This window comes from Vulpes vulpes, chromosome 1, assembly GCF_048418805.1.
Source record: "Vulpes vulpes isolate BD-2025 chromosome 1, VulVul3, whole genome shotgun sequence".
NCBI lineage: Eukaryota > Metazoa > Chordata > Mammalia > Carnivora > Canidae > Vulpes > Vulpes vulpes.
Window position 1 is genome coordinate 144,551,784 of NC_132780.1, and position 26,332 is coordinate 144,578,115.

The 26,332-nt window shown below is 41.4% G+C and overlaps 2 protein-coding genes across 5 annotated transcripts in view; both read left to right on the forward strand.

Moving 5' to 3' along the window:
- Positions 1 to 15,288, forward strand: part of LOC112914056 (putative adhesion G protein-coupled receptor F2P) — a 37,567-nt gene extending 22,279 nt beyond the window's left edge. For 2 of the 3 annotated variants that reach the window (XM_025991037.2, XM_025991038.2), the window contains 6 exons: positions 114 to 347; positions 1,265 to 2,626; positions 5,897 to 5,938; positions 9,276 to 9,335; positions 10,720 to 10,796; positions 12,647 to 15,288. In XM_025991037.2, coding sequence (XP_025846822.2) covers positions 114 to 347; positions 1,265 to 2,626; positions 5,897 to 5,938; positions 9,276 to 9,335; positions 10,720 to 10,767 — 1,746 coding nt within the window. In that variant the 3' untranslated portion in view covers positions 10,768 to 10,796; positions 12,647 to 15,288. Of the gene's footprint in view, positions 1 to 113; positions 348 to 1,264; positions 2,627 to 5,896; positions 5,939 to 9,275; positions 9,336 to 10,719; positions 10,838 to 12,646 lie in introns of those variants that run through there. The other variant, XM_025991040.2, reaches the window with a different exon arrangement.
- A 715-nt stretch (positions 15,289 to 16,003) lies between these two features.
- Positions 16,004 to 26,332, forward strand: part of LOC112914220 (adhesion G protein-coupled receptor F4) — a 31,426-nt gene continuing 21,097 nt past the window's right edge. Inside the window, exons 1-3 of one of the 2 annotated variants that reach the window (XM_072733650.1) lie at positions 16,010 to 16,244; positions 17,132 to 17,171; positions 23,870 to 23,978. In XM_072733650.1, the coding sequence (XP_072589751.1) occupies positions 23,886 to 23,978 (93 nt within the window). In that variant the 5' untranslated portion in view covers positions 16,010 to 16,244; positions 17,132 to 17,171; positions 23,870 to 23,885. Of the gene's footprint in view, positions 16,245 to 17,131; positions 17,172 to 23,869; positions 23,979 to 26,332 lie in introns of both variants that reach the window. The other variant, XM_025991215.2, reaches the window with a different exon arrangement.

Consider the following 26,332-nt stretch of genomic DNA (forward strand, 5'->3'; position numbering starts at 1 on the left):
ATGCAATGCACAATCGTGTGATAAAACTATCCTAAATTGTATTAAAGGTTGTTTTTTTTTAATCTTCAGGACAAAAGTCACATAATAAAAACTTTCCTTTTGCCATTTCTTAGACAAATTTATATTCAGCTCAACCATTCGGAGGAAATACAAAAATCAGTGAGTATGCCAGAATGTCTGAGACTATCACAGACATGTTGATGCAAAAGTGTCCGAAGGATTTGTCCTGTGTGCTCAGGAACATTCAGCAGTCTCCCCGGATCCCGGGAAACATTGCTGTCATCGTGCAGCTCTTACACAACATATCCACGGTGCTACTGACGGGTGTTGATGAGGTGAAGATGCAGGTGAGTGGCCTCGACTTGGTAGAATGATATTTTGGTGGAAAGGAATGCAGGTTAGCTAGAGTTTTCTGTGGGCCCTTTGGGGTCTGTCTGAGGACCACCTCTTTCCCATCTGTATCTGTAATGCCTGGCATAGCAAATGCTCCATAGACGCTCACCACAGAATAAACAAAGGAATGGAAAAAGGGAGTGCAACCAGTAGAGACACTGCTTATTGAGTACTGGGTCTGACAACAGAGTAAGCTTTTCCAAATGTGTACTTTGGCTACTGAAAACCTCTAAGAACCATTGTGGTTCCTGCAGAGAGAGACTTTCCCTACTTTTCCTTGCGAGTCAGAACAGGCTGATAACATGGAAAATAATCGAATGCAAAGAAAACAGCCATACGTGTCTGCTGCAAACGTGTGGAGTGGAACTGGATTCACTTCTTTTTCTTTTGGTCTTTGAGGCAGAGGATTAAAAGGAGGTTCAGCCTCTGGTGTCAATTTTTGATTGGCTATGTTCCTGACCAGGGTCCTGCACACGGTTGGGATTTAATAGATGTTAATTGCATGATGGGTACTCTTAGCAGGGTTGGTGGGTTGCTGGCTTCCCCAAGGTGTGAAGTGGAACCCATGATGTCAGTGAGCATGGGGAAGGCTGCCCACTTGCCTGCCTCATAGGGAGATACTGCATACACGACGCATTGCTCTATTCCCCCACCCAAACTTTGGTGGCATGCCAGTACCCTGGGGATCTCATTACGATGCTGATTCTGATTCACTAGGTCTGGGGTGGGCCCTGAGATTCCATATTTCTCACAAGTTCCCAGGGGATGCCTATGCTGTTGGCTGGAGGACCCCACTTTATAAAAGTGAACTTTGACTATCCTGGCAGATTTGCAGAGTGGCACGGTACTAACGCCGGTTCTTTGTTGGCAGAGTTACAGTGTCATGGCCAACCACATTCTTAACAGCAAAAGCATCTCAAACTGGACCTTCATCCCTGACAGAAACAGCAGCTGTGTTCTGCTACATTCCATCAATTCCTTTGCAAGAAAGCTCTTTATAAATAAATATCTCATTGACATATCAGATGTCTTCATTCACACTCTGGGCACCACCATATCCCGAGACAACACTGGGAAGAATTTCTCTTTTGCAATGAGGATTAATGACACGAGCAATGCGATCACTGGGCAGGTGCTGATCAGTAGAGACGAACTTCGCAAGGTGCCTGCTCCTTCTCAGGCCATCAGCATTGCATTTCCAACTCTCGGGGCCATCCTAGAAGCCAGTCTTTTGGAAAATGTCACCGTGAATGGGCTTGTCTTGTCTGTCATTTTGCCCAAGGAACTTAAAAGAATCTCACTGATTTTTGAAAAGATCAGCAAGTCGGAGGAGAGGAGGACACAGTGTGTTGGCTGGCACTCCCTGGAGAGCAGATGGGACCAGCAGGCCTGTCAAATAATTCAAGAAAACTCCCAGCAAGCTGTTTGCAAATGTAGGCCAAGCAAGTTGTTTACCTCCTTCTCCATTCTTATGTCACCCCACATCTTGGAGAGCCCGATCCTGATTTATATAACGTACACAGGCCTAGGCATTTCCATCTGCAGCTTGATCCTTTGCTTGTCCATTGAAGCCTTGGTCTGGAGCCAAGTAACGAAGACAGAGATCTCATACTTACGCCACGTGTGCATCGTCAACATCGCGGCCACCTTGCTGATGGCTGATGTGTGGTTCATTGTGGCTTCCTTTCTCAGCGGTCCAGTGACACACCATGATGGATGTGTGGCAGCAACATTCTTTGTTCATTTTTTTTACCTCTCTGTGTTTTTCTGGATGCTTGCCAAGGCACTCCTTATCCTCTATGGGATCCTGATTGTTTTCCATACAGTGCCCAAATCAGTACTGGTGGCAGCTCTCTTTTCAGTTGGCTACGGGGCCCCTCTGCTCATTGCTGTTGTCACGGTTGCTGCCACGGAGCCCAGAAAGGGCTACCTACGGCCTGAGGCCTGCTGGCTTAACTGGGACATGACCAAGGCCCTTCTGGCCTTTGTGATCCCAGCCCTGGCCATTGTGGTCGTAAACTTGATCACGGTCACACTGGTGATCGTCAAGACCCAGCGAGCCACCGTCAGCAGCTCCATGTTCCAGGAGGTGAGAGCCATTGTGAGAATCAGTAAGAATATCGCCATCCTCACACCGATGCTGGGACTGACCTGGGCATTCGGGATAGCCACAGTCATTGACGGCAGCAACCTGGCCATCCACATTATCTTCTCCGTGCTCAATGCATTCCAGGTAACTCTAGATGCCACTGACCCAGTCCTAAGGGAGAGAATTCAGGAAGAAGGTTTGTCATCAGGAGCTTCTGCAATCATATTTCTTCATAAAAAACAATAGATTTGGAAGAGCCTATTGAGTCAGGAAATAAGCTTTATCTCCCATGTCCTCACCCCCACCCCAGAAAGGCCTGGTTCAAATCTTGACTCTCTCATTTACTAATGTGTAATATTCTCTTGAGATATTGACTTAACTTTTCTGAGCCACATTTATCTCACTTATAAAATGGGTATAATACTGCCTACCTTATAGGGGTGTTAGGAAAATGAAATAAAACCCTGAATGGGAAAGCACCAAGTACCAAAATGACCTCAAGATCATAAATAGCACAACAGTAATGCTGAGCTGCTACAGTTTAGAAATTAAATATCACCACTTCCCCCAAAACTAGGTACCTAACTGGACGTCTTAAAATGTGCACATTTATTGTATTTCTTTCCATTTAGAATTTTTAGTTCCCATTGGAAACCGTCTTATTTTAATGAGGCAGGTCATACAGAGTGATATTGAAGATAGTTTCCCTTCTCTCACATCTATGAATTAAGCAATGTTCACAGTTCCATATGTTTCCTTGCAAAAATTTTTTATGCTCAACTGCAAATATATTTTCATAGAACATAGGGGTTAAAAAATACATTATTATGCACCTTACTTTTTCACTTAAAAATACGTGGTAGTGGGGATCCCTGGGTGGCGCAGCGGTTCGGTGCCTGCCTTTGGCCCAGGGCGCGATCCTGGAGACCCGGGATCGAATCCCACATCGGGCTCCCGGTGCATGGAGCCTGCTTCTCCCTCTGCCTATGTCTCTGCCTCTCTCTCTCTCTCTCTGTGACTATCATAAATAAATAATAATAAAAAAAAAAATAACGTGGTAGTAAAGCATATATTTTAGAATTGGGGAGAACACCTTGAGATTTATCTGCTCAAGTTGTACTGTATCTACTGAAAGAAATGCTCCCAGTGAATTTTTATTAATCAGATACTAAATCCTTGTCTAATAAGTCATCCAAATTTTCTGAATGATATTTTGTGTAATTTTTCCCAACGTGGGATCAATGAAAGGTGATCCTAGTGGAATATTTCCCTGTTACATATTTAGGACTATACAAATGCAGGTTGCATAATAAAGCCATTAAACACACACTATATATAGCACAGGTACACACACAAATAAATACAGACCCACCACATTTACTGAGCATTTTGTGTCAAGCATTATGCTAAATGTCGCAGATATGAATATACTTAGTTTAGCCTCCAGAAATTGAAAACCTTATCAGGAGAGAAATTCCTCTTCATCCCTTAGCCAGAGGAATGTGTTTTTTGGAGGAGACAGGCTCAAATTATGGTTCCTAGATATTTTAAAATTTTAATTCCTCAGTAAAATTCATGGAGTTTCTGATTTAAAATGTATTCCTAGTACCAAAACCAGGCCTGGATGTATTTGTCCCAAGCATCTTTATCCAAATGATGCTTTGTAACCTAATGGACCATGCCATCAACGACATTTTCTTCATAGACATAGTGGCAGATTTCAATAGTTATCTTGTAGGCCAAGAGGATCAAATAAAAGAGCAATCTGATTGAAGCTCTCCAAGCTTTGGAGGGCTTGCTGGACTGGCTGAATGGATAGGTAGATTTAGTATGTTTGGGGGAATGGATGAACTTCATAGCCAGCACCAGTCCCTGTGAAGTCCTCCACGACTCAGCTAAGCTTTTTTACAAATAGAAGTAGCAGTGGGTTTGGAATTGCTCCTGCTGAGGACCGCCTGGTTGCAACATCTTTCTGGTATCATTTATGTTAAACCCATGTGTTTTAATAGGTCTCTGCCTGGGTAAGGGTTCACATTCGATTATGAAATCGAAGCAGCTTAACAAAGTGATGCCTTGTTAATTAGAGGTCATTATCTCATTTCTCTTCTCAGCTCAGCCAGGACCTGAGTAACCCCGCCTACAGGAGAAACTGACTAATGAATATATGTCTCTGTCACATTCTGAAAGTTGAATCTCTGAGTTTCTTTTTCCTTGCCTGAAAGATGGGGCAAATCCTTTACCTTCCTTCTTTCAGGGTGGTTTTGTGACAACTCAAACAGACTATACTATAGAGGAACAGCTTCCTTCTGACTTTAATGGGGTCTATCTTTCATCTTTGTATGGATGGTAAGGGATCTGAGGGCTAAGTAATTCCCTTCATGTCATCATATTTGGAGCGTCAGTTTCTGAGCACATGTTATGTGCTTAGAAGCTCAGTCCATCTTGGGTCTTAGTCTTCTGAGGGCCCATGTACTCGATTTTTCTTTGTAAGTTTTGTAACATTCTTTGGTTGTGGATGGGGGAAGGAGGTTGAAAATATTAATAGAAGCTGAACATAGCCACTTGTGCTTTTTTTTCCTGTGGAAGTTTTTTTCATTTTAGCTTGTCCAAGGACTGCAAGGCTGCTGTCCATGTCCTAATACCTCCTCTGACTCTTGCTCAGACTATTATATTCTGGTGAGATTTACATTCTGGTGAGCTCCTGATAAATGCAAAACACTTTAATTTTGCCAAATTTATCTATCTATCTATCTATCTATTTATTTTTAAAGATTTTATTTATTTATTCATGAGAGACACAGAAAGAGAGAGGCAGAGACATAGGCAGAGGGAGAAGCAGGCTCCATACAGGGAGCCCGATGGGGGACTTGATCCCGGAACTCCAGGATCACGCCCTGGGCTGAAGGCAGATGCTCAACCACTGAGCCAGCCAGGTGTCCCATATTTTGCCAAATTTAAAAAGAAAGTCCCATAATTTTCTGGTATGAATCATAAACCTTGGTCTGTTTGATTTACTGAGCACATAGAAGATGCTCAATGAATATTCTATGTACCTGCTCAATGAATATTCATTGAATAGATGAATCCAGGAGTTGTGACCTTAAGGGAGTAAAAGATTGGGCAGCCCTGGTGGCTCAGCGGTTTAGCGCCGCCTTCGGCCCAGGCCGGGATCCTGGAGACCCAGGATTGAGTCCCACGTCCAGCTCCCTGCATGAAGCCTGCTTCTCCCTCTGCCTGAGTCTCTGCCTATCTCTCTATGTTCTCATGAATAAATAAATAAAAATCTTTTTTAAAAAAAGAGAATGAAAGATTTAATAAATTGTTTTTATTTTAGGGTTTTGTTTTGTTTTTACCAGAATAGGAACTAATGAGTACTGGTATTTAAAATGTCTCTTCTTCCCTCTTCTTTCTCAGGGCTTCTTCATCTTGGTGTTTGGAACAATCCTGGATCCAAAGGTATTGTAAATTCTTCCTCTTTTTCTTTTTTTTTTCCACTATCAGTATTTAGCCCTGAAATCCTCACTTGTAAAGACCACTTATTGAGCATCTTCAACCTCAGTCTGTGCAGACACTTGCACAGGGCATCACTCTTCTTTAGGATGCAAATAATATCTACCATCTTGCAAACTCCTACGGAGCTAAGCATTTTATGTAGATTAGCTTTAATCCTTAAGACAATCTTGGGTATTCTTATTTTCAGCTTTGTGGATGCAGAAACTGAGACTCAGAGTGATTAAACTTGCCCATGAGCTCTACAGAAACCCACTTGAACAAGGTGAAGCAGAAAGAGGATTTATTAAATCTTACAATATCATCTTTGGGAAGGTCTCTCTGGCTTGGAGGCTTGAGGCTACATACCAGGAACAATTCCCAATCCATAGCACAGAACTAGACACCAGTGCTTGTCACCACTTTCCTGGGCACAGATAGCACAGCTCACCAGGCCAAGGTCAGGCAGCAGATGCTGAGCTAGACCTGATGCTCCTGTTGTCTTGGAGGTCACCTCTGGCCTGCCTGTTGGGGCCTGCTGGCTCTTGCTTCTTTGCACTGTCATGTCTGATTGGTTGAGTCCAGGTCACATGGCTGCATGCTAGCTGCAAGAGAGATTGGGACAGTGAGTTCTACCCTAAAGAGCAGTAGACTCAGGGGGGGTGAATTTTCCAAATACAGAGGAGTGTGTATAGCTGGTAAGTGGTGAAAACAGATAAAAACTAAACAAATGAATAAAATATCCAATGTTTACTCAGGCTTCCAAGATTACCCTCTTTCCTTTGTATGACATTGCCTCCTAGAATGAGCAAAGCAAACAACTATCTCAAATGTAGACACAAACACCTTCACTGCAAGGTTGATTTTTGATTAATTAATTGACTAATTAATTAACTAATTGACTATCAATGCTATTCTATTATTAATTAATTAGTTAATTAATAGCTGAGTTTTGTGAAAGAGGCATTTCACTCTGGTCCTTTCATTTTGTTATGAGCATACCATGTTGACCTAATAAAAATGATTTGCAGGTGGCAGAGTATTAGTGTTTCAGTCCTATGTACTACCTGTGCATTATGGGGAGGGTCTCAACTCTCAGGGACCCAGACACCCCAAATGGAATGCAGAGATAATGATGACTTTCCTGCCTCTTCTACTAGAGCATGGTAAAGAACAAATGTGATTTTGCAAGTGAAAAAACACAGAAAGCACTTAAAGTAGTACACAATTGTGTACCATATGATTTTTTTTATTAATCATAATACCACAGCTAGTATTTATTGTCAAAGTATCATCATCAGCACTATTGCTTACTAACTTACTGGGTGTCATGAGATGTGCAAAGACCTCTAAGACATAGAACTTTCTACCAAGATCAAGACCTCTTACATTTAAAATTATAATGTAAAAGGTCAAGACTTAAAGATGTCACAGGACCATACATGATTCATTGACATAAAGTTGCAGATACCAGTAATCTTCACATTTTTAGGGTCAGTAAAAAGCAGTGAGCATATGTCCCCAGATGTGTTTATTATAAATTTACAAAGTATGTATTTTGCATGTTGTGAAACTTAAAATTTAAGAAGGATGAGATAAAAAAAAAAAAACAAATGTAAATAGAAGCTCTAGGCTGTCTTCTCATAAACCCATGGATTCTTGAGTGCAAGTGCCCAAACCCCAGGGAGTGCTCCTTACCCTCTGGAGCCTGTGTGACAAAAAATATGGCATTTTCTGAGAAGGGTGAAGTCACTCTGAGCTGGAGGAGTTTGGTACCCGTTAAGAACAAACTACAAGTCCTTGGAAGGTGAATAACATTTTATCAAGTAAAAGGGAAGAAGGAATAGAAATAAGAAGACAGTGCCTGCATTCAGCAGGAGAGATTTAGGGGAAAATGACAGGTTGGTCTGGAGTCTGGGGACACGAACTCAAGTCTGGGTTCTTCTCAGTAGACAGCTGACTTTGGGTGTTACTTCATCTCCTAATCTTAATGTCCTCAGTTGTAAAATGGAAATAATAGTACCTCTTTTACAGGATTCTTTTTTTTTAATTTTTAAAAAGATTTTATTTATTTATTCATGAGAGACACAGAGAGAGAGGCAGAGACACAGGCAGAGGGAGAAGCAGGCTCCATGCAGGGAGCATGATGTGGGACTCAATCCTGGGACCAGGATCACACCCTGAGCCAAAGGCAGACGCTCAACTGCTGAGCCACCCAGGCATCCCAACACGATTCTTTTTTGAATAAAATGAGATAATAGGCATGAAAAGTGATTTAACATGTTTTGTAAAAAAATGTAAACATAAAATATAATTTAAGAAACAAAATGTATTTGATAAATAAATTACTTAATATATAAATATGCCACATCAACATTATATCATGTTAATTTATATTATTATACAATATATCATATATTAATAACATTATTAATACACAAACAAGCTATATTAGTATTATTTGAATTTACATTATTATATATTGCATTATATATTATTATATAATACATTAATATTATATTATATTACATTATACTATTAATATACAATATATAATCAAATATATGATACATTATTTAATATGTATTAAATATATTCACATTTCATATTTATATTTACATTATACCTATTTAATATATATTTTAAAATAAAATATACTTATTATTCTTATTTTCTTTATTCTATGGGCTTTTGCTATGTTGCATAAAATTCTCTTATTTTTGAACTATGGGTTGGCTTTTAGAAAGGGCTTTTTTTTTTTTTTAAAGATTTTATTTATTTATGAGACAGAGTGAGAGAGTGAGCACCAGTGGGGGGAGAAAGAGAAGCAGACTCCCCACTCAGCAGGGAGCCCAATATGGGGCTTGATCTGAGGATCCTAGAATCATGACCTGAGCCCAAGGCTGATGCTTAAGGGACTGAACCACCCAGATGCCTCTAGAAAGAGGGGTTTAAATAACAGACAAGCTATGGGAAATGTTCAACTATTCATTGCGCTCCTGAAACCTACCCCCAAAGTGAAATCAAAGATTCCTCAGACTTGTGGCAAACTTGGCAAAAGGTGAGCCACGGGGGTCACCTTTAAGACCTTGGAAAATGAGTCTCCTGTGGCAGCCTCCTTTTTCTTGTGTCTGCCCCTCTCCCCACCTTTTCTCAAGGCCCTCCTCCAAGTTACTGATCCCGTCACATCCCACCACCAGAACCAGGCTGGTAACATATTCCCTCACCAGTGTTCACTGGGCCTGAGCACCTGCGTTGACTCCTCATCATCTTTTAATTCTTATTCCTTTTGTTCTCTATCCAGATAAGAGAAGCTTTAAAGAGTCGAGTAACTTCTGCAAAATGGATCTCCAGAATATCTGAGGTAAAGCCTCCATATTCATTATTGTGGGATGTGGTGTGTTGCCCAAATGATCACCTAAACACTCAGTGGCGTGGCTGTTCAGAAGTGCCAAGTTAGCCCCTCTCTGAACTGTTGAGATTCTTTCTGGAGTAGTGGGACCACATCTAAAGAGATGAAAGCAGATTTATATGCATGTGAAAGGGAGTGGCCCGGTGGGAGCCTGGCTGGGAGTTGCTGGAGGGGCAAACCTCAACCCAGATAGCAAGAAAGCATGAGAAATGAGAGAAGAGAAAAAAACCAGCTTCCTGTGACAGCCTGCTGGTTCTTTACAACTCCAGTCGGCCAAACCATGTCTGAAGTATAGAAATCCAGGGAAAAAAATTCAGACGCTACACAGAGAAATTCCTGGTAGCTTGGTTTTCCAGATGGGTTGGCCACCTTGGTTACTGGAGATGCAAAGGAGAGCTCAGCACCTGCTGAGCAGTGTGACTGAAAAGACTCAATGATCTAGTGGCACACACGCCCTTTCCTTGACCTTCCCTTCCACAGTGTAGAAACCATGTATTGTTGTGCCAAGGTTGACTCCTCAGCTGTTCTGAGAGAAACACTGGAAAATGTTTGAATGGCAGCAACCCGGCGGGGGGGTGGTGGTGGTGGTGGTGGTGGTCAGGGCTGGCCCAGGGGACATTCCCAATCACAAGAAAAGAGGCAATCTAGAGTTTCCCATGTTGACATTAGATGGGATCCATACCCACTGTGGTGCTGGCACCCCATGGCCCCAATTAGCAGCTCTGCCCCCCCCCCATATCCCTTGCCTTTCTCATTTCTCCCTTTTGATTTCTTTAACCCTCCTTTTATATTCCCTCCTTTCTCTTCTCTTAACTTTTCTATCTCTTTTGGTGTCATTCCTACCCTAACTTGGTCCTTGGTCTTCAAACCTGGGGGATGGTGGACCCCTCCATATCCTTTCCAGCTGGAATTTTCAAAAGCGAAGTTTTATTGGGAATAAACATCAGTAATTATTTAAAGCAGTGGGTCTCCACCTTAGCCAAACATTGGAATTAATTAGGAAGCTTCAAAAATTTTTTGCCTGAGTCCTACCCCTGGAGAGTCTAATTGGATTGCCTGAGGTGTGTCTGGGAATTTACACGCTCCCCAGGTGGTTCTAATGTGGTTGATGCTGAGACCCTCTCCTGCTCGCCTTCCTGAAGGACCTAGCATCGTGCATATTTGCCTCTAACCAGTCTTCCTGGTTGTTGTCAGTGGTGCTAATATAAAGGAAGGGTTGGATAAAAGGATAAAATAAATTGCTGTAGGTCACCATTCTCTATATGCTTTGAATAATTGTGATAATTGAAAAAGGACCAATAATGATTAAGCGCAATTATGTCTTTGTTGTCAACAGAACCTTTCTACTGATTTCTCTTGTCAGCCCACTAAAGGGCCAAGCTAACAACCCTGGCTATACCCCTACCTTGGGAGGTGAGTGGGAAGGAAGGGGGTTTTCAAATGCATGCTGTATATATGATACTTCTTTTTAAAACATCACATTGTGAGTCATGGTAATTAAGAATGATTTCTTTCGGGACGCCTAGGTGGCTCAGTGGTTGAGTGTCTGCCTTTGGCTCAGGGAGTGATCCTGGGGTTCTGAGATTGAGTCCTGCATCAGGCTTCCTATAGGGAGCCTGCTTCTCACTCTGCCTGTGTCTCTGCCTCTCTCTGTGTCTCTCATGAATAAATAAATAAAATCTTAAAAAAAAGGAATGATTTCTTTCTTAATAGAAAGGCTTCTAATATGATCCATTCTCTTCTTGGTATGGTTGATGTTCACACTTCTAATTGTTGCACAACTGAAATTTTTGTTGTTGCTGTAGAACAATGAGGTGTATCTGAGAAGGATTATAAAAGTTAGCCTGAGTGTATGTATGTATGTATGTATTTATTTTTAAGATTTTATTTATTCATTCATGAGAGACACAGAGAGAGAGGCAGAGACACAGGCAGAGGGAGAAGCAGGCTCCCCATGGGGACCCTGATGTGGAACTTGATCCCAGGACCCCGGGATCATGACCTGAGCCAAAGGTGGATGCTCAACGACTGAGCCACCCAGGTGCCCCTAGCCTGAGTGTATTTAACAGGGGAGTGAGCAGAGGTGCCAGCTCTAGATGGCTGTGCATCCTTTCCCTCTCAACCTCCCCATTCCAAAGACCTGATACCAACAATATCTCCACCTATCCCCACTCGGGCCCCTCTCTTTCCCTAGCGTGAGAAGATCAAGGAATTATCATAAACACTATCTGTGAGAGGCTTCAGGGATAATGAAGAAGTTAGTTCACTTTTGAGGTAACGTCTAAGAGGCAGAGACATAGGAACAGAGGGAAAGGGGCCACAGGGGGAGACAGAAGTACAGAGACACTGAGGGGCATGGTGACTCTGGATTGATAGCCACCTAGATATGTGGACATGTGCAGAAAAGTCTTCCAATCCTTTGTGTCCATGTCTCTATAGAGCTATAGAGAGAAAATCAGACAGGGAGATGGAGACACTCACAACAGGATACCCACATTCACAGTGAGTTGGAGAGATGCAGAGACAGGCCAAGGGTTACAGACAGAGATCCAGAAAACACACAAAGAAACAGAGATGTATATAGAGACTGAGGCTCACTCAGAGACACATAGAGAGTGACAGAGATAGAGTGGAGAGGGAAGCAGAGAGAGATACTCAGATATGTAGACAGAGCTTCCTTCCCCACCCCAATCTGGGCTCCGGTAAGCCGCTGTGGCTGAGACCTTCTGTGGCAGCCCAGGGCCTTGTACAACAAAAGGGGTCTTTTCCAAATGGAAAGGAAGCGGTCCAACCTACAGAAAGACAAGGTTTGTAACTCGATACTTGTAGGCAATAGAAAACCAGCCCAGGGGATCCCTGGGTAGCCCAGCGGTTTAGCGCCTGCCTTTAGCCCAAGGTGTGATCCTGGAGTCCCGGGATCGAGTCCCACATCGGGCTCCTTGTGTGGAGCCTGCTTCTCCCTCTGCCTCTCTCTCTCTGTGTCTCTCATGAATAAATAAATAAAATCTTAAAAAAAAAAATAAAACTAGCCTGTTCCCTGGATTGCAGAGTGACTTAAAAGATTCTCCATTTGCCAAGGGGACTCTACCCAAAGGGGCTCATTGTTCCAGAAAGAGTGAGCCCATAATGCAGCTGTTGTGAAGCTTTTGGGTCTTGCTGCTTGTTCTTTAAAGTTGTGGTTTTCTGTTCTTGACAAGGTCATACATTCGAGGAATAGCAGAGCCCCAGAAAAAATGTGTTTATTCCTGTCTTCTTGCCCCCAGGGAGTATGAAGGAAGCCTCCCATGCTGTGCTACTGATGGAGGAGTACATGAAGTACAGGAAGAATGGAAGGCCCGTCTGTCTAAGCTATTCTGTGCTGCTAAACATTGTCCCCCAAGAACTGTCAACACATAGATAGATATGCCATGCTGGGCACCACTGAGGGAACAGAAAGACAAAATGGGCTGCAGCAGGACCCTGGTCTTGTTGGAGCCTCCCGTTCCATGCTGTTGGGTCATGTTTATCCTCAGGAAGAGAGAATGGTTCATCTTGGCAGAGGTAGCCTGGGATGTCACCTGGCTGGATTTTGTGGGTTGCTAAGGGAGGGGCCCTCATGAATACTCACCAACGGTTGGACTGACTCTAAGTAGGTCATTGCTGGCTCCTTGTACAAAAGGAATCCAACTGCCAGCATAGTCCACCTGTACAAATTTAAATGGATTACATGGTTAGCTGGCTGGGGCTTAGATGTAACTTGGCTGTGAGCCAAGACAAAAACATAGAGCTTTTGAACCAGAAAGATGCTCACTGTAGGTTAAGGAGCCTGGAGCCTAGAGTGATGGGCCACAGCTAAGCAAGGCTTAAGCCAGAGCTAGAAACCGAAGTCTGCAGGCTTTCAGCTCTGGACTTGCTCCTCAAGACACAGAACCTCTGAGGCATTCTGTCTACTCCGATGATATAAGATTAACCCTCACTGACAATATGTTTTTTCTGAAACCAGTGATGAGGAAGGGAGACTATCATATTTCAAGTACAGAGCTGCTCATTTTCTTAACCTTGTATGTAAACAAATTTGATGCTCAAATAAAGAGCCACCTGATAGCAGTACAATAGGTAGAAGCCCCTTTGGAAGGGAAAAAGCTCCTTTATAAAGCAAGTACCCAGCCTGATGCATCAGAAACAAATGGGTGGATAAAGGAAAAGGGGGCTGTGAATCCCTCTAATTATCCTACCAAGAAGCCAGTATTAATGATGTTGCATTACAAATGGAAAAGTGAGACACACTTGGTGAATGAGTAGGGTCTCTCTCTTTTTTACTGTAAAAAACTTTCTCTAAGTAAGGAAGTTTGCAAAAGCAAAAAATATAATAAAAAAGTCAATCAGAAGGTAGAAAAATACACCAACCTGCAGAGTAAGTCACCTTTCAAGTGACATTGCTAATCTTGAGACAACAGTCATATTTTTCTCAAATGAAGTCAGAAAGGGATTTTAATTTGACATTTCCCTAGTTATTTCTGTAGTCTTTTCAAGGGAAGGGAGTGGGGCAGGCACAGTCCCAGTTTTCATAATGTAGAGATCCCAGTACAAAGAAACGCAACTTACCAAGAGTCAATATACTGAAGAGGATGGAATCTCATGAAGCTAAATAGTTACAGGATTAGAAATCAGGAAAACCTGTAGAAAAGACTGGGTCCAATGGCCTCATTTTATAGATGGGAACTCTGGGTACCAACAAGAGAGAGACTGGGCTTTCATCTGTATTGTGCACTAAACATTAAACAGTCCAATGTAGCATGAAAGCACACTCTACTCAGATGTAGAGTACTTCTTAGGATGGGATGGCAGTAAAGACGTTCTGCCTTGGGATTATTATTAACCAAGAAAGGGCTCATGGATGCTAATAGAGAAACTCCAGAAGTTTTTGGAAATCCCTTGAAGAAGCTGTGCCTTCTTTCCTATAGCACGCAACCCACACTGTCCCATCCTGAAAGATATCAGTGAACTGCATGGTTAGCTTGACTGTGGAAGACCCCGAGTAGAGACCTATTCAATGTCCTACTCACACCTCACCAAGGAGATGACTTGGTCAGGTGGCTCAAGGAGAAATTGGTGCTACCGGTGTCTAAGGCCAGATTCATGGTTAGACACTTAAGGCATGATGATCCTTGGGAAAGTTATTTAAATTCCTTAGATTTGGATTTCCTCAGCCATAAATTAGAAAAATAGAGTCTATCTCATAGGGTCATTGTAAAGATTAAATGAGTAGTGGTGTAGGTAAAATACTTTGGATAATATTTGGCCATTAAAATGTTAGCCATTTTTGTCAAAGTACCTGTCAATTCACGTACGCACACAGACACAAGAGAACAAACAGCCATGGCCTTTTGCATAAGTTTGGAGGTTGACACTCTCACGGAAGTTATTTCATTGACTTCTAAAGAAAAGAATTAAGCATTTGATTCAGTCTGTTCAACATCAGGGGTAATAAGCTGCATTTTTACCATTGGAACAATTCTTTCGTTCAGTGTTACCATGGCTGAGATATAGAGTCCCCTGCCTAGGAGAGACTATGGGGTTCTAGTCGGGACACACTCTGAGCTCTGCTTCACTTGTTGCCTTCTCTGTGACGTCTTCCCCATGAGTCCATCCTGGAAGTACTGACTATCCCCACCTGATTCCTATAATATTTATAATCTGTGCCACTCACTTTATATTTAGTATTTATTGTGTTTTGTTGTTTGTTTACTTTTCGTCTTTTGGTATATATATATTTTCTTTCTTGGATAAGACTGTAAGCCTTTGGGGATAGGGTAACTCACTTTATTTACTCACTATGTTACTTCCTTTTGTATGCCCAGAGTGCAGAGCAAGGTATCTTGCACATAGAACATGTCCAATAAAGGCTTTTGATTACACAACCAAAGGTTTGATGATACTGGCTTTTCTCTTTCCAAACAACCTGGTACTTAACTAGTAACCTCAGTAGAAATGATCTGTTTCCACAAACATGACCTCCTTAATCTTCCTTACTGTAAAAGATGTTACAAAAATGTCTTTCCCTTATTTCTCCTTCTTGTCAACATTTCCCCTGATAATATTTAAATAGCAATTTGCATTATTTTGTGGTTGTGAGGGTACGTAAATAGAAGACACTGGAATTGGGATGTGTGGGGTTTGCTGGTGAGAGAGGAAACCCACCCTGGCCACCCTGTCAGAAGTCAGATCACTTGAAGTTTCCTGCAAGTGGAGACTGTGCCTTCTGTGTCCAAGGCTCAATAAAAACTCCTGGCCCAGTTTTTAAAAAATAAAACAAAAATGTCTTTGGTGTAAGGTAGGAATTAGATCATGATTTACTGAACCACTTGCTAGCCAGCTTTGCCTCAAGCTCAACGTCGACACAGGCAAAAACTGATAACCCTTGAAACCCATCATCCACAATGGCACCACTTTGCATTATATTCCCAGTGTTCTAATCACAACACTGCAGTAGATGCAACATGGTCTCATGTGATTGTCTGAGATAAAGGTGAGGAATTGAAATGCAAACAAGTGACTCATTTTAATGGATTTACTCCAGACAGGAGAAACCTGTAATTTCTCTTAGGCGTGCTTGATGGACCCATCGTGGAGTGAATCACGGACTTACACAAGCCTTGAAACCCCGGGCGGTTTTAGAGTTCTCAGAGAGGCTCCTCACAACAGGTGGCTGGTGTGCACCTGGGCCTCTTGGATTTCCCTTTCTAAAATGGGAGTAGAGGGATCTCGGGCACTGAAAGGGGACCATGGGCAGTGTGAGGGCAGGCACACGTGATGGTGGGGTGCAGTGGCGGGAAGCTCGGTGCCAACTCTCCTGCTGGGCTGCCAGATTTCCTGAATGCGGTGAGTACTTATGGAACAACAAAACCTGTCTCCTACTGAAGACCGGATTGGTCTTGTGTGTATTCCAGAATGGGAAAAACGTGTAATTTATGGTGGTATTTTCTCAAATTCTTGATTCTGCTGGAAGCTTTCTTGATGTTATTCTGAAATTGGCTGGCTCTAGGTTAAAGTATTTCCTAGATCTCTCTTACATTTATTTTTCTTTAAAAATCATTTGTCAGGATCTAATTGCTCATTCCTGGGAGTGAAAATGCAAAGCACCTTGTCCGGCAATTAGACTCTGTTTTCTGATTGTCCCTTTGATTGATAAAGTGGATAAGCAAATCAGCTTTCAATTCCCTTCTTTTAGGCTGAATGCAAAGTCATATATCCATATTTTTATAATGTATTATTTAATAGTTCCTTCTTATAGTGGAGCTGGCAAAGATGTCTTTATATCATCTTAAAAGGAAACATTTCCTCCAGTTACTGCCAAACCTTTTTGCAAAGGCATCTACCCTTGTTTTGAGTGGTCTACTGTACACCATTTAATGACCTATATTCCTTGTACTCTGAGGACAATTGTAGCCTTTCAAATGTGCGTCATAAGGTACTATTTTTTATTTGTGTCAGGGCTCCAGTGAGCTTTCTTCATGGAGCCAAGCAATTGCCTGGTTTATCAATTACTTTAAAATCCTCTAAGTTTCAAGATAGTTGGTGAGAGGAAGGCTAGATACCTTCCAGCTCTGAAATCATGTGATTCTTCAAACATAACAGTATTTGAACCACACTGCAATTCTCAGAAATGATACTGAGCTACAAAGAGATTGGCTGGAAGCCATCTAAAATAGCCCAGGATAAGATGCTTCTGATTCTAATAGATCTTTTATATCTTTCTTTCCCCCAAGGCTCTTTATGAAACAGCTCCTCCATGGCAAGGGAAAACTGGTAAGAGTGACTGAATCCATTCTGTTACTGAGGCCAAGAACACGCAAACAACGTGTTCAGCCATCTGACTCTATAATCAGTGCTCTAATTATACCAGCAGAGTAGATGGAGTGTACGGTTATGAAATTCAGATGAGGGGAAAAAAACAGACACACACCCCAACATGTGGGTCAGCAGACTCACCCTCAGTTAACCTCTCTGAACTGGTCCTTCCCATCAAAGGGATTGGTCAACAAGTGTGAGGTGACTTGCTGCCTAGAAGGTTACCCAACAAATAGAGTAGGCCCTTCTTCTTGTGTTGTGGTGAAGTCCATGGAGGGGAACACTTTGGGGAAATGTCCACTTTGTTTGCAAACGTCCCGTCCAGCTTACCTTGGGGTGTTCAGTGTGGAGGGGTCTGAGAGATCATGGATTTCCATGTATTACTTCCTGACTGACAGTGGTCACTGTTCCCAGGCTGTGCCTTTTTAAAGTTTGCTTTGAGAGTCCTTGATGCTAGCCCTCGCACAGCATGTCCAGGCAGGTGGGGAGCGCCTCAGTTCCATGAGTCATATCCTACAACCCCATTCTAGTGCAGATCAAAAACAAGCTCTAGGACACAGGCAGACTGATTGTACTTCTTAATTTCAATTCATTCAGAAACTCAGCTCTTAGTACAAGGAGGGTGGGACAAATAGGAGATGGTGTTTGAGAACAGGTGGGGTCTTCTAAGGCTGTCCAAGAGAGTGTTTTGTGTGTTCTGACCATGGAGACAGGGCAGAAAGGATACTTGCACTGCCATGCCTGGGGCAGACATCATTAATCTGGCATGGCGTTGTGTCTTGCTGCACCTAAGTGGGACCTCACAATCCTTTTGCACATGGGATCCAGGTAGTATAACAAAGAGGAAGGCTGGGGGCATGTCTACTTAAGTCACCAGGTTCCAAAATGATCTAGAGCTGTACATATGCTCCCCTTCCCCTCTAAGAGAAGTTGCCTTGTGATTTTAAAAACTTCAGAAATTTTCTCTGTGGGGGCCACTCATTTATTCATTCTCTGTGGGAGCCATTCACATATTCATTCATTTATCTAACACACGCTGACTGGGTAGCTACTATGCATCTTACACTCTGCTGGATACTGGGGACAGAGAAATTTCCCTTCTTGTTCACCTCCTAATAACAACCTGATTTTTTGTTTGTTTGTTTGTTTGTTTGTTTTGGTCTGTTCTGCTGGGTGCGGGCTAATTTTTCTCAATCTTGGGCCTGGGAGCACTAAGTCTTGTGTTCTGTTGACCCCTTGTCATCAGGGCTTAGAGCACAGGCAGTGGTCCAGGAGGCAGCCATTGCTGAGAATTCCCCGGGGAGGGACATCCTGAGCCACATTACCTCTGGGACCCTTCAGTCTAGCTACATTGTCCTCTCACACTCAGGGGTCCAGCAAAGGTGATTTTCTCTCTCTCTTTCTCTCTCTAAAGTAATCACTCTGTTAGAGTAGAGAGTCTGGCTTCCATTCAGTAGCCTAAATTGCTATTTATTATCAAGTGAAAGACAAAAGTGGGTGGTAGTGGGCAATTTACACTTATGAGGAGGCACAGAGAGAGAAAAGAAGGTTGTGGAAGCAGGGAGGAGGGATTTGGGATGCTACTTTTTTAGTACCTGAGAAGCTGCCAATTCCAGTTGCTTGTTGTTTTTATCCCTGAAATAGGCCATCTTTTGGGCACTTTGGGAACAAGATACAGGACTTATTTCTTTGTAAATGTTAGATATCTATTTACTTAATTACCACAGAAGCCTCAGGCACTGAGTTTTGCATGTGGTTTTCTCTTCCTCTTTTAAATTCTGCATTTCTGAGCCTGCCTTCCTTTTCCTGTGATTATCCTGAACATCTGATTGTCATCCCACACATGCCTGCCTTTCCTCACCTCTCCACCCAGAGCATCAGGTGTCAGGATAATTCGGACTCTTTTCACTGTTAAAGATGACCTATCCATAGCCTCCTTTCAGGATACACTAAGGCCAGCTCTGTTATTCTCTGATGCGATACTTTGGGTCACAGTGAGTGACCTCCTATGAAGGTATTAGCATAGGGCCTAGCATGTGGTAGGTGACCAACAAATGCTTGTGGAACCTGAGTCTGATAAATTAATGTGTTCCAAGATGACATATGGTCCTTGAACAGTAGCCTTAAATCCCCCCAGAGCACTTTGGATGATAAAGTAAATTTTGTATAACCAGAGTGAGACAGTGTTTTTACCACAAGGATTCCCAGAAACTTGCTATGCATACAGATATATGTGAGGTGCTGGGGGCGGTGGTGCTGGTATACAACTCTTCTGCAATATATATACATACATATATATATATATATACACACACACACACACATATATATATATATATTTACACATATATATATATATTTAGAGAAGGAGAGAGATGGGAGGAACAAAGGGAAAGGGAGATAATCTTAAGCAGTCTCCATGCCCAGTGCAGAGCCCAACTTGGGGCTCGATCTCATAACCCCATGAGATCATGACCTGAGCTGAAATCAAGAGTCAGACGCTTAACTGACTGAGCTACCCAAGCATCCAAACATACTTTATATTTGCAGAAAATTTTCAGTTCAGCATTATGCAAAGCTGAAAGTTCACTTTAATTATTAAATCTTTATCAATGGTCAATCTAAGTATGTTTCTTTCATTCTGTTCTGTAAAATATCAGCCTCTGATCATGAATTATGCTGGATGTACTTCTTTTTATATTTTAATTCCCCATTTCAGAGCTCTTAAGCTCTGGCTTATTGTGTGCTCTGAAGAACACTCTGGATTTTGGCTTCAGCTATCTATATTATGATGGGACAGATTCCGTTCTACTCTTTCTGCTGAGAAGAGAAACACCCATTTGGGCTACCTTGAAACATTTCTCAATCTGACCCATCTCTGCCAATCAAAGTAGGCAAAAATAAGAATGCTGTGCCTCCTCTTGGGTAACATTATTAAACATCACCTCCTTCCCACTTGTAATAATTAAAGGAACTTTACCATATAATTATTATAGAAAATGGTAGATGGGTTACATACACCAGACTATAAGAACATGAATGATGAAATAGCAAATTAATTAACCCAAACTTTCCAAACAACTAATTGTGCTCAGTTCAAAGTCTATGTTTCTTGTGATCCTGCTTATGATTTCATACTACATATAAATTATCTGCTAGTAAATTTTTTCTTAGAAAAAAATAATGTGTCATTATTTCATAATGTTCCACAAAGAGCATAATGATCTACAGAAAATGCCATAACTATTGAAACCTTTACTCCCTGAACACTTTCAGGACCTGTGGACTTATAGAGGACTTAGCACTGCTCAGGAAAATGGCTTGGACTTCCTAAATCACATCATCACAACACATCACATCACATCACATCACATCACAACACATTATGTCACTGTGCCAAATGCCTGACTTTCGTTCAACAAGATTAGCTTTAAATAAAGTTCTTATATTGAAGACTGTGGACAGTAAAAGATCTCCTTCTGAAGCCTTAGATAGCAGGCATTATTACTTATAAGTGGCTTCCTGTTGGCTCATCTTCACCCATTTCACTGTGCATTTCAAACCATTGCTCTCTAAGTGGAAGAGAATTGCATTTACCCTCAGCATCAGTCCTATTATTTGGCTCTGAATGCAGGTATCTTTTTTCCCTGATGCATATAGCGTGGGAAGAAGATTTCAATAGAATTGTGAAAAATAGTAAAGAGAAGGGACCAAAGGGACCACTTCAGTGGCAGAAGTGAATGATTTTTGACTTGATAATGAAAATGAATCTTCCAGTCTGTATTTCTATTTCTCAAATTGCAGGTTACAATCCATTAGAGGGTTGTAGATTCAATTTAGTAGGTGGCAACCAATTGCTAAAAGGATGTCAGATAGAGTGGAATGCAAGATAAAAATCGTGGATGTAGCAGACAGCCTTGCTTATAGATGAGAAGGATAAGTAATACATAAAGGTTTTTGAAATATAAAAATTACATAATTTTCCAATTTTATGTATGGATTCCTATATACACACATATATATGTCTGTACACAATGAGTCATGATGTAAGATCTTTTTTATTATTGTGTCAGGATAGAACACTTTGAAAGTCACTTTGAAAGTATATGTGAAACACATGGATACTTCTAAGACAACTTACACTGGTTTTTCTGGTTTTTCCTTTTGCAATGATGGTTAAAAATCTATCTTAAATAATATATTTTTTAAATTTTTATTTATTTATGATAGTCACAGAGAGAGAGAGAGAGAGGGGCAGAGACACAGGCAGAGGGAGAAGCAGGCTCCATGCACCGGGAGCCCGATGTGGGATTCGATCCTGGGTCTCCAGGATCACACCCTGGGCTAAAGGCAGGCGCCAAACCGTTGCACCACCCAGGGACCCCTATCTTAAATAATATTAATATTGCAACTTGCTTAGTGTGCCCATCCACCAATTTGCCACACATGTGAGACCTACTTTCCACCCACTCTTGTAAGATCTTAAATTCCACATACATATCCCAACAACTATGCAAATCCATTACCACACTTTGCCCGTCATTCTTCCATGTTCCCTTTCCCTTGCTCAGACTTGCTCTGCAAGATGATAGTGTAAGTAAAAAACACTTCCTCCCCTGTTCATTGGTTAGGAACTTGAAGAATTTTAAGCTCAAAGACAATCTGGAAGCCTTCCTGTAGGTGATGTGCCGCGTCATCTTATGCGAAGGCTCACTGGAGTTGTGACAGTCCATATTAGTCTTGAGTCCACTCAGGAAGGGCTTGATCCCTGATCAGTGAGTTTTGTTTGCTCCCTGGCCACAGATTGCCTGGTGAGCCTAGATGGATAAGAGTCAGTTCACCTCCATCAAGGAATTTACGTTTGCTGAGGCTCAGTTTCTGCTTGGCCTTGTTGACTAGACACAGTACATAGATGATCTCTCTTCTCACTATTGGTTTGATTTGTCAGCATTCCCTACTGGAAATGACAGCACCCTTTATTTCTCTACCCCCAGCATCTGGCACAGTTCCTGGCAAATAGGAGGCACCCAATCAACGGTGGTTGGTACAAATGTAATCATGTCACATTTTTTGAAATGGATGAGAAAGAAAACAGGCTAAGCAAAGGTTAAACAGTTCATCAATAGTGTAAATATGATTAATAACTTAGCTTATGCTGCCTCTGAAATCCATGACATTTTCACTTTGCTGCATCTGTACTACCAGGGAAATCATTCTAAGGAGCTTTGTTTCCAATAAATGGTCTTAGTTTGTACTATCCTATAAGAAAAGAATGGTGGTGATGAGAATGATGATGTTGATTAATTCCAACTGTTGTAAAGATGCTTTCTTGGAGATTTGTCTTTGAAAGGTAGAACTATCAAGAAAAAGGCTTTATCAAAAGAAAAAAAATGTAACTATGTGTTGTGACAGATGTTAACTAGACTTACAGTTTCACAAAAACATAAATATTGAATCATTATGTTGTACACTTGCAACTAATATAATGTTACAAGTCAATTATATATTAAAAAAATAAAAAGGCAAGAAACAGAGATATGGCCGAAGAATAGAAAGTGATCTTCTCAGGCTTCTAATTTCTCTGTATAATAGTTGATCCATCCATAAGAGAGAGTCTCAGTGCTTGCTCCAGTAACAGACAATAGTGTATATTCAAGTTGCTTGACTCCATATGCCTAGAAAGACATATACTGTAGAACAGGAGTTCTCAACTGGGGGCAATTTTATCTCCCAGGGCACATTTGGCAATGTCTGGAGACATTTTTGGCTGTCACAACTGGGGAGGAGGCTGTTCCTGGCACCTCATGTATAGAGGCCAGAGTTGTTACTATACATCCTACAACTCACAGGACAACACCCAACAACAAAGAATCCAGCCCCAAATGCCAATAATACCATTACTGAGAAATCCCACTCTAGAGCTTGGCTTTCCAGCTGTACCATCTGGGTTGAACTTCCGGCTCCCCACTTTTTATTTGAGTGACCTTAGCTCACAGTTGCTCCACACTTCATACCTTAGCTTCTCCACTGATAAAATGAAGATGTAATACTGTCTTATGTCATCTGATTAAATGAGTTAATGCAAAGAAAATGCTCAGAACAGTGATTGACAAATAAAAGTGCTTGATAAATGTTATTATTACAGAAAATTGTGGATTAAACAATCAGAAATGATGCTTTGGTGAACATACATCTTTCTTGGTGGTTCCATCATTCCTGTCTATTTTTTGCAGACAAGTTAACAGTTGAGAGAAAGGCTTTTCTTTCTTTCTTTTTTTCTTTTTTACATGTTAGCTGGCCTGAAAGTAGATGTTGGTGTCCTTTCTTGGAGCAGGATATTTTGGTGTGGATATCTCAGAGTACTCAGTAGGGTCACCAAGTGGTTGGTTAGTTGGCTAAGGGTTTTTTTAAAATTATTATTCATGAGAGAGAGAGAGAGAGAGAGAGAGAGAGAGAGAGAGAGAGACACAGGCAGAGGGAGAAGCAGGCTCTCCACAGGAACCCAATGCAGTACTTGATCCCAGGCCCCAGGATCAGGCCCTGAGTCAAAGGCAGACTCTCAACCACTGAACCACCCAGGTGTCCCGAGTTGGCTAAGTTTTGTATTGTTTGGCCTTATCACCTCCACCTGGATTTAGTTTCATTCTGTATTGCAGGTGAAGATCCTAATGTATGAAAATGAAGTCCCAAGCAACCATGATTTGCTGTTTAATGTTATTTCTGGCCACAGAATGTTCTCACTATAGATCCAAGATGCACATAAAGGTAAGTTTGATCCGTTTTTAGGTGGTCCCATGAGAAATCTGTCTGTTCTCCTAGATGGCTAAATTTATTATAAATAACATAATCTTAAATAAATTTTCAAATGACTACAATTTTACTCCTGCTGATAGTTTTTTTTTTTTAAGGGAACAAAGACAAATTGAGAGGTGGCTGGGCCTTGTAACAGTACATTTGCAGGGTGCAACAAATGTAATAATATAGTTGAAAAATCACTTTGCAAGCCACAAAATATGTAGATAGGCAGCTGTTGGGAGGAGGAAGTACTAGCCTGGCAGCTAGCAATTCAACCCCAGACCTTAACTTTGCTTCTCATTAGTTGCACAAGTTGTTTTGCTTCTTTGAATCTTAATTTCCTTATCTATAACATAGGGTGTTTTGTTCATTTATTTTTATTTATTTTATTTTTGTATATTTTTTATTGGAGTTCATTTGCCAACATATAGCATAACACCCAGTGCTCATCCTGTCAAGTGCCCCCTCAGTGCCTGTCACCAGTCACTCCATCTCCCCTTCCACCATCCTTTGTTCATTTCTCAGTGTTAGGAGTCTCTCATGTTCTCTTTCCCTCTCTGATATTTCCCATTCATTTTCTCTCCTTTCCTCTATAATCCCTTTCACTATTTTTTATATTCCCCATATGAGTGACCATCCTTCTCCAATTGACTTATTTCACTCAGCATAATACCCTCTAGTTCCATCCATGTTGAAGCAAATGGTGGGTATTTGTCATTTCTAATGGCTGAGTAATATTCCATTGTATACATAGACCACATCTTCTTTATCCATTCACCTTTCGATGGACACCGAGGCTCCTTCCACAGTTTGGCTATTGTGGACATTGCTGCTATAAACATCGGGGTGCAGGTGTCCTGGCATTTCACTGCATCTGTATCTCTGGTGTAAATCCCCAGCAGTGCAATTGCTGGGTCGCAGTGCAGTTCTATTTTTAACTCTTTGAGGAACCTCCACACAGTTTTCCAGAGTGGCTGCACCAGTTCACATTCCCACCAACAGTGCAAGAGGGTTCCCCTTTCTCCACATCCTCTCCAACATTTGTTGTTTTCTGTCTTGTTAATTTTCACTATTCTTACAGGTGTGAGGTGGTATCTCATTATGGTTTTGATTTGTATTTCCCTGATGGTCAGTGATGTGGAGCATTTTCTCATGAGCTTATTGGCCACGTGTAGGTCTTCTTTGGTGAAATTTATGTTTATGTCTTTTGCCCATTTCATGATTGGACTGTTTGTTTCTTTGCTGTTGAGTTTAGTAAGTTCTTTATAGATCTTGGATACTAGCCCTTTATCTGATATGTCATTTGCAAATATCTTCTCCCATCCTGTACGTTGTCTTTTAGTTTTGTTGATTGTTTCTTTTGTGTGCAGAAGCTTTTTATCTTGATGAAGTCCCAATAGTTCATTTTTGCTTTTGTTTCACTTGCCTTCATAGATATATCTTGAAGAAGTTGCTGTGGTCAAGTTCAAAAAGGGTGTTGCCTGTGTTCTCCACTAGGATTTTGATTGATTCTTGTCTCACATTTAGATTTTTCAACCATTTTGAGTTTATCTTTGTGTATGGTGTGAGAGAATGGCCTAGTTTAATTCTTCTACATGTGGCTGTCCAATTTCCCCAACACAATTTATTGAATAGACTGTCCTTTTTCCAGGGGATGTTCTTTCCTGCTTTGTTGAATATTAGTTGACCATAGAATTGAGTGTCCACTTCTGGGTTCTCTACTCTGTTCTATTGATCTATGTGTCTGTTTTTGTGCCAGTACCACACTGTCTTGATGATCACAGCTTTGTAGTACAACTCAAAATCTGGCATTGTGATGCTCCCAGCTATGGTTTTCTTTTTCAATATTCCTCTGGCTATTTGGGGTCTTTTCTGACTCCACACAAATCTTAAGATTATTTGTTCCAACTCTGTGAAGAAAGTCCATGGTATTTTGATAGGGATTGCACTGAATGTGAATTGTCCTGGGTAGCATAGACATTTTCATAATATGAATTCTTCCAATCCATGAGCATGGAATATTTTTCCATCTCTTTGTATCTTCCTCAATTTCTTTAAAAAGTGTTGTGTAGTTCTTAGGGTATAGATCCATTATCTCTTTGGTTAGGTTTATTCCTAGGTATCTTATGCTTTTGGGTGCAATTGTAAATGGGACTGACTTCTTAATTTCTCTTTCTTCAGTCTCATTGTTAGCGTATAGAAATGCCACTGATTTCTGGGCATTGATTTTGTATCCTGCCACATTGCTGAATTGCTGTATGAGTTCTAGCAATCTTGGGGTGGAGTCTTTTGGGTTTTCTATGTACAGTATCATGTCATCTGCA